This window comes from Syngnathoides biaculeatus, chromosome 14, assembly GCF_019802595.1.
Source record: "Syngnathoides biaculeatus isolate LvHL_M chromosome 14, ASM1980259v1, whole genome shotgun sequence".
In the NCBI taxonomy this organism is placed as follows: domain Eukaryota; kingdom Metazoa; phylum Chordata; class Actinopteri; order Syngnathiformes; family Syngnathidae; genus Syngnathoides; species Syngnathoides biaculeatus.
In genome coordinates, this window is record NC_084653.1 from 8171065 (window position 1) to 8186913 (window position 15849).

Genomic DNA, 15849 nt, shown 5'->3' on the forward strand with positions numbered 1-15849 from the left:
TACGTGCAGCCTTAGTTTCAATTGAAGTTAGTGTTAGGGTTCAAAGAAGGGTTTCAAGCAGAACTTAGTCAATTAAAGGCCTGCATGTATGTATACTCGTGTGTGTGTGTGTGTGTGTGTGTGTGTGTGTGTGTGCCTGTGTGTTGCTACATGCTAACATGTTTGTCTGCCCCCCGCAGGTGATTGACGGCCAGCTGGCACCCTTCCTCTCAAAGGTCATCAAGTTCGCCAGCGCTCACGTTCTGGCGTGCACATTGTGCCGCCAGAAGGGCTTCATCTGCGAGCTCTGTCACAGCCAAAGCCTCATCTACCCTTTCCAGGACAGTGCCACCGCCAGGTTACTCTTTGCATAACTACTCGTTGCGTGCATAAACAACATCCTGCAACAGAAGCACGCCCCAAAAAAAATTACTTGGCTCTCCAAAGGCCCACCGCCATCAAAATAAAATTGGCCTAGGCCAAAGTCTTCATCAAAAATGGCACAGGTTTTATTCCCCAAGTTAGTTTTGTAAGCCATTGTAGCATTACAGTCATGATCCAAATATTAGCTCTCTTTTGGTTGGTTGGTTGGTTGGTTGGTTGGTAGTTAGAGAGGAAGATGCACAAGATAGGTTTAGATGGAAAAAGATGACACGCTGTGCCGACCCCTAACGGGACAAGCCGAAAGGAAAAGAAGAAAAAAGTTGGTGTAGTAAAAAAGGAGTTTGAATTATCTCATGTAATATACAGGATATAAGAAATGAACTGGGTGGAATTTATTTGCCACATTTTTAGCACTCCGGAAAAAAGAATGATTGACATCGAAGGGATGTGATGGCAGGAAGGTGCTACATGCTAGCCAATAGGGAGAGTTATTTTATTGCGCTACAAATACCAAAAGACAGGATGTGCGTCATGGCTAAAGAGTGACATCTCTCTTAGCCAATGTGATGCCAGGAAAGTGCTCCAGCAGTAGCCAATGGGGGAGCAGCTCTATCGCACCGCTTTCAAACCACGATACAGTACCGGATGATTACGCTCTGTTGAATTCAGCGCCATTTTCCCCCCTTTCGTATCCTGAATTTCTTTCGTAACTAGAGACAAATATTTTCCGGGGAGGCTTTTCGTAACCTGGATCTTTCTTTAGTAGAGGCTTTCGTACATTGAGGTACCATTGTAATATGGTCTTCAGTGTTTTTTTTTTTTTTTTTTTTAAATTCCTAATTTCATGGGTTTTATGAGCTGGAAACCCAAATTATGTACAAATAAATACTTGAAATTGCTTGAATCGTGGGCCCTGAATCTACATATAGTCTACAAAGGTTTGACTTTTTGAATGGAAATTTTGGAAATCAACTTTTCTATGATGTTCTAATTTTTTGGAAGGAGCCTGTCCATACAACGCTAACCAACCATGCCTTTTTGTACTGTCCCAAGTGAAGATATTTCTCTTTTGGTGTGTGTAACAGAAATGTTGTCAAGACCATCATAAACTACATCAAGGACATCCTGTCTTTCTTCTTTTTTTTTTTTTTTACTACCTTTTCATGCACGAGCGACCAGTTAAGAATCATGTAATTTACAGCATAGAAATGAATACAATCAGTAAATCCACATAGTAATTTTGGTGGCGTTCCCATCAGGTGTTCAGGCTGCGGTGCCGTCTTCCATGCCGAGTGTCGCCAGAAGTGTCAGCCATGCCCCCGCTGTGTCCGACGCGAGCTCCACCACGCCAAACGTCCATCGTCCTTCTCCTCCCCCGACGACGACCGTCACCTGCCCTACCACCACGCTTGAGACGTACCGCAACGTGGCGTCGGTGTTTCATGAGGACTTACTTTTACAGCATCACAAAATGTAAGCAGCTCCGCAGTCGTGACTACAAAATACCTGCCAATGTTTGAACATGTCATAGATCAGCCTCAAATTTCTCACCAAACCTCATCCCCATGAAGTGTTTTCTCACTCGTGGAGTGCTCAGTGCTGTTACAGCACATTGTTTATCTTGGCTTTATTGCTGCAACGGCACCCCTCCTGCCATTGCAACTGTGTTCAAAACATAAAAACAAAATGACAATTACTGTTTGCCACTTTGCAAACAGGCTACAACTTGTAATGTTAACGAAAAAATTATGAGTTAGCATGATGTTTGTAACATAAAACCTAGATGACAACTAGTGTGTGTAATCTCTTAGCTAGTTAGCATTTTTTATTTTGGACATATCAGTAAATTGTTAAATATTGCGACAAAATATGGCTTGGAATATTGAGCAATAAAAGAATGAGATGGCTCAACAATTGATCATAATGTGAAACCAAAACATGTGTGTAACCTATTAGCTCATATTTCTTATTTTGAAAATAGTGAATATGTTTAAACGTAAATGACGCTGGACAATCTAAGACTTGTAATGTTGACAAAAAAATGATGCACTAGCGTGACATTTTTTTCTGAGCATTAAATCACAAGCGGCATGTGTAAGCTATTAGCTAGTTTTCATTTTGGACGTAACAAAAGTGTTCAGCCGTAGATTATTTCATAAATTAGGATTAGAATATTAACAAACAAAAGATGAATTTTCTTAGTGTAACATAAAAACAAAATGTCAACTAGCATGTGCAAGTTATTAATGAGCTTTTTTACATTTTTAACATAGCATAAATCTTTAAACATAAAGGACCCTGGACAATCAACGGCTTGTAACGTTTAATGAACAAAATGATGAGGTGGCTCAATATTTGTAACAAAAACAAAACGACAGCTATCTTGTGTAAGGTTTTCGGTAATTCGCCTTTTTATTTTGTTGTCAACTTTAAATTGTTCAGCCTCGGCAAGCCTCAGACTTTGGTGAGATATGAAGAAAACATTTGAGGTGGTGCAATGTTTATTTGTAACATAAAAACAAAACCACTGATGTGTATTAGCTGATAGCTAGTTAGCATTATCCGTAAAGGACCCTGGACAATCTACAACTTGTAATGTTAATGAATAAAAGGATGAGCTAGCTCGGTGGTTGTTTGTAACAAAACTACAGCTAACGTAAGATTTTAGCTCATTTGTTTTTTTTCATTTTGTATGTAGCAAATTGTTCTGCGTGCACAACTATTGCCTCAAACTTTTGTGAAATATGAACAAAAACATAAACTGGCACAATGTTTGTACAAAAACAAAACGACAACTAGTGTCTTTTAAATTTTAGCTTCTTCTTCTTTTCCTTTCGGCTTGTCCCGTTAGGGGTCGCCACAGCGTGTCATCTTTTGCCATCTTAGCCTATCTCCTGCATCTTCCTCTCTAACCCCAACTGCCCTCGTGTCTTCCCTCACCACATCCATAAACCTTCTCTTTGGACTTCCTCTCGGCCTTTTGCCTGGCAGCTCCATCCTCAGCACTCTTGTACCAATATACTCACTCTCTTGCCTCTGAACATGTCCAAACCATCGAAGTCTGCTCTCTCGAACCTCGTCAGCAAAACATCCAACTTTGGCTGTCCCTCTAATGAGCTCATTTCTAATCCAATCCAACCTGGTCACTCCGAGCGAGAACCTCAACATCTTCATTTCTGCCACCTCCAGTTCTGCTTCCTGTTGTTTCTTCAGTGCCACCGTCTCTAATCCGTACATCATGGCCGGCCTCACCGCTGTTTTGTAAACTTTGCCCTTCATCCTAGCAGAGACTGTTCTGTCACATAACACACCAGACACCTTCCGCCAGCTGTTCCAACCTGCTTGGACCAGTTTCTTCACTTTCTCACCACACTCACCATTGCTCTGGATTGTTGACTCTAAATATTTGAAGTCCTCCACCCTCGCTATCTCTTCTCCCTGTAGCCTCACTCTTCCCTCTCCACTTTTCTCATTCATGCACATATATTCTGTTTTACTTCGGCTAATCTTCATTCCTCTCCTTTCCAGTGCATGTCTCTATCTTTCTAATTGTTCCTCTGCATGCTCCCTGTTTTCACTGCATATCACAATATCATCAGCGAACATCATGGTCCAAGGGGATTCCAGTCTAACCTCATCTGTCAGCCTATCCATTACCACCGCAAACAGGAAGGGGCTCAGAGCTGATCCCTGATGCAGTCCCACCTCGACCTTAAATTCCTCTGTCACACCTAAGGCACACCTCACCATTGTTCTGCTGCCATCATACATGTCCTGTACTATTTTAACATACTTCTCTGCCACACCAGACTTACGCATGCAGTACCACAGTTCCTCTCTTGGTACTCTGTCATAGGCTTTCTCTAGATCCACAAAGACACAATGTAGCTCCTTCTGACCTTCTCTGTACTTTTCCACGAGCATCCTCAAGGCAAATAATGCATCTGTGGTACTCTTTCTAGGCATGAAACCATACTGTTGCTCGCAGATACTTACTTCTGTCCTGGGTCTAGCCTCCACTACTCTTTCCCATAACTTCATTGTGTGGCTCATCAACTTTATTCCTCTATAGTTCCCACAGCTCTGAACATCCCCTTTGTTCTTAAAAATGGGAACTAGAACACTTTTCCTCCATTCTTCAGGCATCTTTTCGCCCGCTAGTATTCTGTTGAATAAGTTGATCAAAAACTCCACAGCCATCTCCCCAAATTGCTTCCATACCTCTACCACCGGTATGTCATCAGGAGCAACTGCCTTTCCATTTTTCATCCTTTGTAGTGCCTTTCTGACTTCCCCCTTAGTAATCATTGGCACTTCCTGGTCCTTCACACTTGCCTCTTCAACTCTTCCTTCTCTCTCATTTTCTTCATTCATCAACTTCTCAAAGTATTCTTTCCATCGATTTAGCACACTACCGGCACCAGTCAACACATTTCCATCTCTATCCTTAATCACCCTAACCTGCTGCACATCCTTCCCATCTCTATCTCTCTGTCTGGCCAACCTGTAGAGATCCTTTTCTCCTTCTTTCGTGTCCAACCTGGTGTACATGTCTTCATATGCCTCTTGCCGCACAACATTCTTCCTTTCTCAGCTTCCACCACATGGTTCTCTGCTCTACCTTTGTCTTCTTAATCTTCCTCCCCACCACCAGAGTCATCCTACATACTACCATCCTATGCTGTCGAGCTACACTCTCCCCTACCACTACTTTACAGTCAGTAACCTTCAGATTACATCGTCTGCACAATATATAATCCACCTGTGTGCTTCCACCTCCGCTCTTGTAGGTCACTATATGTTCCTCCCTCTTCTGGAAATAAGTGTTCACTACAGCCATCTTCATCCTTTTTGCAAAGTTCACCACCATCTGTCCCTCAAAGATCCTTTCCTGGATGCCGTACTTACCCATCACTTATTCATCGCCCCTGTTTCCTTTACCAATATGTCCATTACAATCTGCACCAATCACAACTCTATCGCTGTCTGGGATGTTCAGAACGACTTCATCTAGTTCCATCCAGAATTTCTCTTTCAACTCTAGGTCACATCCTACCTGTGGGGCATAGCTGCTAACCACATTATACATAACACCCTCAATTTCAAATTTTAGTCTCATCACTCGATCTGATACTCTTTTCACCTCCAAGACATTTTTAGCCAGCTCTTCCTTTAAAATAACCTACTCCATTTCTCTTCCCATCTACTCCGTGGTAGAATAATTTAAACCCTGCTCCCAAACTTCTAGCCTTACTACCTTTCCACCTGCTCTCTTGGATGCACAGAATATCAACCTTTCTCCTAATCATCATGTCAACCAACTCCTTAGCTTTTCCTGTCATAGTCCCAACATTCAAAGTCCCTACACTCAGTTGTAGGCTCTGTGTATTCCTCTTTTTCTTCTGACGCCCTGCAGGTTAGCAGTGCCGGGGGCGGGCGTTGTTAACCCGGGCCACGACCGATCCGGTATGGGATTCTTTAGATGAACGCTCATATTTGTTTGGCACAGTTTTTACGCCGGATGCCCTTCCTGACGCAACCCCCTGCATTTATCCGGGCTTGGGACCGGCCTACAGATTGCACTGGTTTGTGCCCCCATAGGGCTGCATTGTCTTTTAAATTTTAGCTAATTAGCATAATTCTTATTTGGGACGTTGTGTAATTCTTTAAACATAAACAACCTTGGACAGTCTACAATGTAATGCTAACAAAAAGAATAAGATAAGAAAATGTTGCAGGAATACGACAATGGAGACTTGCGCCACGCTATGACTAGTGATGAGTTTGTTTTTAATATAAAACAAAATGACAGCAAGTGTGTGTAACCTATTAGCTAGTTGTCCTTTTTTTATGTTTGACATTGAGTTAAATCGTTAAATGAAAAAAGTCCCTGGACAAGCTAAAACTAGTAATGTTAATTAAAAAAAAAAAATGGAGACCACTTTCCATTTGGTCATGACTCAAAAACAAAATAACTATCTTATGTAAGCTCATCAGGTATTTAGCTATTTTTATTTTTGACGTAACGTTAAATGTAGACGATTATTTCTATTCCAAAAACAAAGTGAATTTTCCAGTAGTTGGTAACAAAAACAAAGGAGGATGTGTAAGCTAACAAGTGATAGTTGTAGCTTAGCCATGGTTTTTTTGTGATAACACCCTAACCCCAGTTGTTACGACGTAAACTCAGACCAATAAACAAAAATGAACAAATTTTACAAAAGTTTATTACATAAATGAAACTATAACAATAGTAAACAACTAGTGTGTGTGTGTGTGTGTGTAAGTTATTGCGTGACAATTTGAGGTCACCGCTAGTCTTGTTGGGACCGTGCCATTAGGCTCCAAGCAAATCCGCCACTTTTTATTTTATTTCAAACTGTGGTACCCATTAAGGCAGAATGCACGACTTGTAATCCAGCCATCCTTCCATTTTCAAAGCCGCTTATCCTCACAAGGGTCGGGGGAGTGCCGGGGCCTATCCCAGCTCACTTTAGGCGAAAGGCGGACGACACCCTGAACTGATCGCCAATCAGTCGCAGGGCATATATCGACACCATCACGGAGCAGGAATCGATTGACTGGTAATGTTAGCAATTAAAAATAACAAATGAGTTGTATGTTAGTTTTTAGCAAAAAAACTAATGTGTATAAACTAACGATCGGCTATTTGTCCCCCAGTTGTCATTTTATTTTTATGTTACAGGCTTTAGTAAAATGTGCTTATTTTTAACCGTAAACATTATGAGTTGTAGTTTATCTAAATAGTCTACCTTAAGCAATTTACCAGTAACTTTATGTTAAAAATTACAAAAACATTACAATTGTTACATGTGGACATCAATTATGACAAGAACTTTGACCATTACAAAATGGCTGTTATAATTTTATCATGTCTTGTCGTTGGAGTAGCATTGGCCATTAGCAAAAGTTTTTATTTTGAACGAAAAGTCATTGTGAAATACGATGTAGACGACAACTTCATCTTAACAAATTTGAAAAAACAATAGCGACACTTGGACATTATCTGGTCTCTTATGATTATTCCTGACCTTTTTGTTCGAAAGTAACAAAAATGTAGCGATGAGATGCGAAGTAAGCCAGTGAGCGAACATGTGACGTCAGTGCTTAATCCTGTTAGCTCTTCGTATCTCCTTGTCTGACTGTTGAAGGTTCATGTGATGTGACACAGTTTTGTTTTTGTAAACACAAACTAACGACATTGTTGCCCGTGTCTGTCAATATTTCACATTGTCAACATTTGAGCCACAATCACAACATGCTTTGCTTTGCATTTGCAGATGAATTCAGGGACTTTGGCCAAAAGATGTACGTATTGTGTTTTTAATTTAAATTATTTTTGCTTTCATACACGAGGAAAAAAACAGTGTCCTGTTTTGATTTGCACTTTATTTTGCCAGCAAATGTTTTTGTTTCTTCTAGAGTATGAAATGAAGCACAAAGTTTGAATTTGCGCTTTTCGTGTTTTTCTCCGTCCACTTCTGTTGCTGGCCAATAAAAACTCTTCAAGGGAATTACGTTGTCATCTTTGATCAAGTATTCAAGTTGACGTTTCCTCCAAATTGTCATAAACGAAGAGCGAATTTGAACCCATGCGAAAGAACATAATAGCTAATCGGTCAACTCATCCACCGGTGTTGTCTGTTCTCCATGGAAGTTTTCAGTGTTGTCCTCTGAAATCTTCCGCATAACTGTCTTATTTAATTTGATAAAATTAATTATTGATAAGGGTTTAAGACACGGGAAGTACTCCTGTATTGGATGAAATACTCGATGGGCAGGTTGAAGGTGAGCGAGCAGTAATCCCCCATTAGTGAGTTCGCAAAGAGTCACTTGTCGTTCCCAGTTTGTTGCGGGAGTTCGATGCGTCCCCTTAATTTGGGGGGGGGGTGGAAAAATGGGGAGGGAAAATGTTTTTTAAAAGACTGGGGAGAAAAATGGTAATTAAACCGAGACAAAAAAAAATGAATATTCAGAAAAACAAACGAAAAAAAATTTTTTTTTTTAAGCCCTCAAAAAATTACTCAAACATCCGTGCGGTATCGACGTTTCTTTTGCCATTAACTGTTTTGCCTATCTTCTGTGATCTTACATTTCTGTTGAAATTGTTCCACTTGTGTTCCAACAGTTCCACCATTGTTCAACCAATGTTCTCTGCCCCAGCCGTATTCTAGCAACGTTTCAACTTTTGCCACCCGCTACGTGGACCACTCATAATCTAACTGTGCTCCACATACAGTACGTTTCACCTTTCGCAGTGTTCTAGATTTTTTCCTATTGTTCCACCTTCATTGTGTATTGTACATTTTACTTGTGTTCCGTTTTCCACAGTAAAAATTACTTATGTTCAGAGCTCCATGTTTTCTTAAATGTGTTCCGCGTGTATTCTGACGCTACTTCCTTGTAATTGTTCTGCGTTCCCAATTTTGTTTTGACCTCACCTGTTTTCTCACGTCTAGCAGTAAAATGTTCCACCCGTACTGTGTTCCACTTACTGTACTTCTTTTTGTGTTCCCATTTTCTGTGTTGTTTTCAAAAAACGTCTTGTTTGTTCCATCTTTCCTTTGCACTTCAGTTTTTACTCTTCCATCTTAGTTCTGTGTTTCAGCCATTTCGTTTTCACCAGTGTTGTGAGCGTCCCCTCTGTTTGTGTTCTACGAGTGTGTTTGAACTGCACTCTTAACTTTCCTGCTCATTTTCTAACCACCTCTATGAGCTCCACCTGTCCCACCAGTGCTTCAAATTTTGGCACTTTTTGTTTTGTTTTGTGTTGTATGTTTTACGTTGGTTGGTTTTGTGCTCCACCCGTGTTCTTCTGTTGCCCTACCCATATCAAGTATGTGTTCTGCTTTTCAGCTTTTTTCAGCATCTCTCACCTGTTTTAATGGTGTTTGAACCATTTTGCAAGTGTCCTCCATTTCCCGTTCCACCTGTTTCTTCATGTTTGCTGAAACTTGAACATCTGTGACACAGGCAGCTGCCCAAGCTATGCGCTGACATCATTGTCAAAGTCCAACAAAGTGGACAAAGAAGAAGAAGAAAAAAAAAAAAGGCTAGCGCGTTGTCAGTTAGCATCATCTCAGCTAACGCTGCCGCCTTAATTGTCTCGGCCAATTAACGCTGATGAGCCAGACCACAAAGCAGCAGTGCCGCCTTTGTCCTGCGCCACTGGCCTGCGGACCCTCGCCGCCGCTCATTCATGAGAGGGGGGAGAGAAAGGAGACCCCCACACTTGGGGAGAGAGAGAGAGAGAGAGAGAGAGAGAGAGACCCCCACATGCCAACGCTAATCAAAACAAAAGATACTTGAAGAGATGGGGGGGGGTCCGAAACGGTCACGCAGGGGGGAACCAACACCACCACAATGTTGGTGCGTAGATGTGCGCGTTCGTGCGAGTGTCACATTATCGGTGTTTATGTGTAAAAAAAAAAATCATATTTAAACGCATGTTGATGTTAAAAGGGTGAAATTAAAACCTCTTGCGTTTTTCGTGAGTAGTTCACAAAAATCGGCCATTTCGGTTTCTGGAAGCTGAAGAATCAGTAACGTCCCAAACGGTGTCTCCTTAAATCAAAGTCACCTGAGCGGAAAACAAATACCAACCTCCAGGCAAACATACAAGGCCACCAACCTAAAGCTGTGGTCCCTAAAAAGTGAAGTCTTGACACCGTCGCAAATCACCAACTACTCCTATCCGCCTACTTTATTTTTACTTTAGACGTGTAACTGGTCAAATGAATCCCAAAGAAAATATTCTTACTATTTATTTATTGTGTTTTAATAGCAAACACATGTTACAACAAGGTTAACTGACTGCTACTCATTGATCAATGCCTGTCAGCCATTAACTGGTGCGTTCGGCGTACTCGGAAATCTCCCAGGGTCGCGAAAGTCATTGAACACAGCAAGCCGGTGCTACATTAGGTGCGTGCAGAACAAGACAAGAACGAAACCCGAGCAACGGACTGTTGCGTACAGGTGCACTCAGTAAAGGACGCAGAAACGTAATGGAGAAAATCGATTGAAATGAAACGCTGATGCTTCCATTCGCATTCAGAAATACCACATTGATCACCTCGAGAAAAGTATTGGAAAAGAGAACCTGGTGCGTTCACTCGCATCCAGTAAAAGATATAACAGTTTAAAAAAAATGCGGGAAACTGATTTACACAGCCGGCAGATGCGTTCACCAGCATAACTGAAGAAGAACAACAAAAGAAGAAGCAGCATTTGCCATTTGGGTGTGAAGAAAGCATTTTTTTTAAAGCAACAGTTGCAGTCAAATGCGCCAGGAGGAAATATGATGCCTTCAGGTGCATTGCGTGAATGACAACCGTACCTTGTTAAAATCAAATGTTTTCATTTCAATGAGGTGTTGGTGCATACAGGTGCTCCCAGAAAGACGTCTTGTTTAAACTTAAAAAAAAAAAAAAAAAAATTTTGAAAGCAGCTTGTGCGTTCGGGTGCACTCAGGAAACGACAGCTAAAACCATGTTAATTTACTGCGTATGTGTTTTAATTGACAGCTGACACCCTGGCACAAACAACTTGGAAATTATTAGCTACAATAACGAAAACATTGATTTGAACAGGCGGCCGATGCGTTCATGTACACTCAGTAAAAGACACTTTTACCTCAAGAACTACGTTATTAGGCTGCGTGAAGTGGAGCCCTTTCAATCAACCCTTAATTCTTCAATACTGTGCGTGTAGAAGGAAGCCATTTTCCCGCACATGGAATCAACACGTCAATTTGAATCCATTCAAATGCGGTGAGCAAGCGTCGTGACTTGGCCGTTCAGATTTCCGAGGGTCCTTGAAAGCAACCCGGCTCGCTGGAGGCAGTTGGTGCGCGAGTCTCAGCTGGGCTTCTTCAGTCCGTGCGGGGCTTCGCACCTGAGGCCTGCTTGCGGAGGGACGAGCTAGGCAGAGACACAACTAGTTGGCGTCAGTTTCAGGTTTGTCCTGAAGGGTTTCCCTGGAAGGTGAACGTGGCTGAGGCCACGTGAGACTTGGTGGATTTCAGCGGCCACTCTCGCTGTGACCTCTTCTCGGTGGAGTTGCAAGTGAACTTTTTCCTCTCAGACTTGCACAGGAACTGAACCAGGACCGGAAGAACACCAGCCTTTTGGTTTCAATGGAGTCCAAGGTGTCTCACCTTCTGTTGGTCCTCCTGGTGCAGAGCGGGACCTGCGTCCGCGCGGCGTCCAAGGATCTGTCGTGCGAGCCCATCACGGTGCCCATGTGCCGGGGCATCGGGTACAACCTGACCCACATGCCCAACCAGTTCAACCAAGACACCCAGGAGGAGGTGGGCCTGGAGGTGCACCAGTTCTGGCCGCTGGTCCGCATCCGTTGCTCCCCGGACTTGCTCTTCTTCCTGTGCAGCATGTACACGCCCATCTGCCTGCCTGACTACCGCAAGCCTCTGCCGCCCTGCCGCTCGGTTTGCGAGCGCGCCAAACGCGGGTGCTCGCCCCTCATGAGCCAGTACGGCTTCGACTGGCCCGAGCGGATGAGCTGCGAGCGTTTGCCCCGACTGGGGGGCGACACCCTCTGCATGGACCAGAACGGCAGCGACGATTCCACCAGCCCGCCGCCACCATTGCCTCACCTTGCCAAAGCTACGCCCAAGAGCCGCCCAAGAGCAGGCGCCCCGGCCCAAGGCGAGTGCCACTGCCGGGACCCTCTGGTGCCCATCAAGAGGGAGTCCCACCCGTTGTACGGACGGCTCCGCACGGGGCCTGTCCCCAACTGCGCTCAGCCGTGCCATCAAGCCTACTTCTCGGAAGACGAACGGACCTTCAGCACCTTGTGGGTGGGGCTGTGGGCGGTGCTCTGCTTGATGTCCACCCTTGCCACAGTGGCCACCTTCCTCCTGGACGTCCAGCGTTTCAAGTACCCGGAGCGACCCATCATCTTCCTGGCCGCTTGTTACCTGCTGGTGTCATTGGGGTACATCATCCGGCTGGTGGCGGGGCACGAGCGGGTGGCATGCGCTCCACCGGGCGGGGCAGAGCCGTCGCACATCCTTTACGACACAGGCGGTCCCGCTTTGTGCACGGTGGTCTTCCTGCTGGTCTACTTCTTTGGCATGGCCAGCTCCATCTGGTGGGTGGTTCTGTCTTTCACGTGGTTCCTGGCCGCAGGCTTGAAGTGGGGCAGTGAGGCCATCACAGGGTATTGCCACTATTTCCACTTGGCCGCTTGGCTGCTCCCCAGTGTCAAGACCATCCTGGTTCTGGCACTCACCGCCGTGGATGGGGACCCGGTGGCCGGCATCTGCTACGTGGGCAACCAAAGCTTAGAGAACCTTCGAGGCTTCGTCCTGGCCCCATTGGTGGTCTACTTGTTCGCTGGTTCATTGTTCCTGCTCGCCGGTTTCGTCTCGCTCTTCAGGATCCGCAGCATCATTAAGCAAGGGGGCACCAAGACCGACAAACTGGAACATCTCATGATCCGCATTGGACTTTTTGGGGTGCTTTACACTGTGCCTGCCATGGTGGTCCTGGCCTGCCTGGTCTACGAGCAGCACCGCCGTACCGACTGGGACCGGGCGCTGGCCTGTTCCGGCGCCGCTGAACGCCAGCGGGTGGGTGGCGGTCCAGACTTTGCCATCTTCATGCTCAAGTACTTCATGTGCTTGGTGGGGGGAATCACCTCGGGGGTCTGGATCTGGTCTGGGAAGACCTTGGAGACCTGGCGCAGGTTCCTGGCACGGTGCTGCCCCTGGTGGCCCCATAAAGTGACCGCGCCGCCAACTGTGTACACAGAGCCCACCAATGCTTTCACGGGACCAGTTTCTGGAATGTACCAAAAAGCTCCATCACATATATGACACTTGAAGTCCTTAAAACTGGGACTAGAAGAGCCAGAACCTCCGGTCCATGGAACCAATGGTCCATCTGACGCACTCACAGACTGGACTTTATTTATTGATGTAAATATTAGAAGAAGTGACTTTAAATATCAATGTTCCGCCACTTTCCAGGTTTCAAATTCCCAGATCCAGGTCCTGGTTCTGGGCTATGAATGTGTACATAGATGAAAACGGTATTGAACTTGATCTTGTTGATGCATTGATGGTTTTAAAGCAGATTCGGGAACTGCTGTTAGCAGACAGCGCCATCTGCTGGTGCTAACCAGGCTTTTTATGTATATAGGATAAGCGGTACCGAAAATGGATGCATGGATAATACCGAGCTCCACTCGACGTTCTGAAACTTCCATCCAGAATCATTTATTCCTTCCTTTTCCATCGGATTTATCCTCACTAAGGTCGCACGTGTGCTGGAGTCCATCCCAGCCATCTTTGGGCGAGAGGCGGCGTACACCCGGAACTGGTCGCCAGCCAATCGCAGGGAGCATAGAAGCAAATCATTTTTCACACAGACAGACAATTTTGAGTCTTCACTTAACCTGCCGTGGACGTTTTTGGGACGTGGGAGGAAACCGGACTACCTGCAGAAATCCCACGCATAGCTCCAGATCGTGGACGGAGGCCCACGCAGGCACGTGTGCAAACTTCACACAGGTGGGGCCTGAATTTAAATCCCGGACCTCAGAATTGTGAGGCAGACACACTAACCACTTTTACCACCGTACTACCTACACCCAAGTTATGATAAATTCTAAATTGGAACTTGTACCCCCCATTTTACTGAGAAATCTCAATCATAGATAAGAAGCAAAACAATTACGTGACATCTGTTATATTCATACTTGGATAATGCCAATGCCTACCTGATACCTTGAAAGTTCTGGAACTGGACCTTTAAATAGGATTCATAATGTGCTGCTTGAAATTTATGTGAAAGCATTTTTTTTCCCGTTTGTTTTCATAAACCTCTCACGTGACCATCTTTCTATTCATTTGAAGAATAGCAATGAGTAGACATTCAGAAGGTTCTGGAATATACACACACACAAACTACAGTACTTGAAATTCTGCTGTTGCCAAGTCTATAATCACCATACATTTGAATGGACTGTCAGACCAGAGCAGTTTTTGTGCAGATGTTTTTCATGGACACATCCTACAGAGATAATTATTAAATAATAATATTAAATATGGAAAAACGGTTTCAATACCATCTCCTGGCACAATGAAAAATGTCTTCATTTAATCACCCAAAACTTACCGGATCAATTTGTTTCTCTTCTTATTGTATATTTGTTTGTATGTAAAAATGTTTTGGTACAAAAAAGCACTTTGGTCATTTTTTTTTTTTTTTGGTCTGGCGCACACAATGGGCTCAAACATGGACCGTTTCCATTCTGATGTATCTGGTGACATCCTTTTGGGTTGCGTTGTCCCTAAAATGTATATATATATATATATATATATATATATATATTGGTTATTGTTTTTGTTTTTCTGCTGCCAGTTGAAGTGACACTGCTCTTGAAAGTGGAGTCCAATTAAAAAGTGGCCCATTTGCAACATATCGTGTCACGTTTATTTGCCGTGGTTGCGATATTGTACTTTCGCACCTTAATCATCTTGAACACGTCTTGAGATTACACCAGTTTGGATTTTCCATCATTGTGTCAACTATACAACACGGCGACAATGTATCGATGGAAATACAAAAGGTACTGTCGCTTGGTTTCCATGGCATTGTTCACCTATGGTCACTCACTGGCCCCCTCTTGAGGAGCAAAAGTGGTCCTACACGGTGGGGAAAACCGACAACGGCAAACGTGGTGCTTTACCGGGTCAAATTAACTGTTGAAAGGAGAGAGTGAAAATTTCAAGAAAAATGGGTTATTCCTTTGCCTTTTCAGGCAGGAATTGGTCTCATTTGCTTACTATCCTACGATGCACTGCAGAACAGTTTTAAGCAGATTCAATTGGTTAAAAAGTAAACACCCGCCCTGCTCTGTGGAGCGATGTTGCAGACTGTTGCCTGTAGGTGTTAGTTCACAGCTATCACAATGTACCTGCTGCCAATAGCCTTGGCCGACCCGTTTGATGGCTATAGCTCAGTACTCCAGTAGTTTTCCTTTTTCAGGATATTCCACATTGTTGTATTGGTCGTGCCCAATCTTTGTGAATTAGTTCTGATGGATTTTCCGTCTTCTCTTAGCTTCAAAATAGTTTGCTTTTCTCCCATGGACAACACTCAGGTCTCCATCTTTGCTCAACTGCAAATGCAGTTTTCACAGATGAAACCCAAATTCAAAAACAAGCACTAATATTTAAGCAATCAATCTAAAAGTCAACACCTGAGCAACTACAACCAACAAGTCACATGTTTTAATACTTTTCCTTACTTGAAAAGTGGGTTGCTTCAAACAAAAAGTGCTCTGTCCTTAGTTGTTTAACACGTAGATGTAAATACCATGTACCATGAAATAAAACCGGAATTCTGAACTTGTCTTATATAGGTCTTTTGAGCCGAAAAAAAAACAAACAAACTTGATTTTGCCATTCCAGTACTTTTGAAGAAGATCTTTTCAAAG

At 43.7% G+C, this 15849-nt stretch overlaps 2 protein-coding genes across 8 annotated transcripts in view; both read left to right on the forward strand.

Annotated features, from left to right (window-relative positions):
- plekhm3 (pleckstrin homology domain containing, family M, member 3) overlaps window positions 1-8856 on the forward strand; it is a 50842-nt gene extending 41986 nt beyond the window's left edge. For 5 of the 7 annotated variants that reach the window (XR_009798066.1, XR_009798065.1, XR_009798070.1 and 2 more), the window contains 4 exons: window positions 180-337; window positions 1623-1836; window positions 7665-7692; window positions 8513-8856. Coding sequence is in view for 1 of the 7 variants with exons in the window: in XM_061841011.1 (XP_061696995.1) it covers window positions 180-337; window positions 1623-1776 (312 nt within the window). In the remaining 6 variants the exon portion in view is untranslated. Of the gene's footprint in view, window positions 1-179; window positions 338-1622; window positions 4087-7664; window positions 7693-8512 lie in introns of those variants that run through there. The other 2 variants (XR_009798069.1, XM_061841011.1) reach the window with 2 other exon arrangements.
- Window positions 8857-11111: 2255 nt separating this feature from the next.
- Window positions 11112-14519, forward strand: fzd5 (frizzled class receptor 5). Its single transcript, XM_061841367.1, has one exon. The coding sequence runs from the start codon at window positions 11522-11524 to the stop codon at window positions 13220-13222; it is 1701 nt and encodes a 566-aa protein (XP_061697351.1). The 5' UTR covers window positions 11112-11521; the 3' UTR covers window positions 13223-14519.
- The last annotated feature ends 1330 nt before the right edge of the window (window positions 14520-15849 follow it).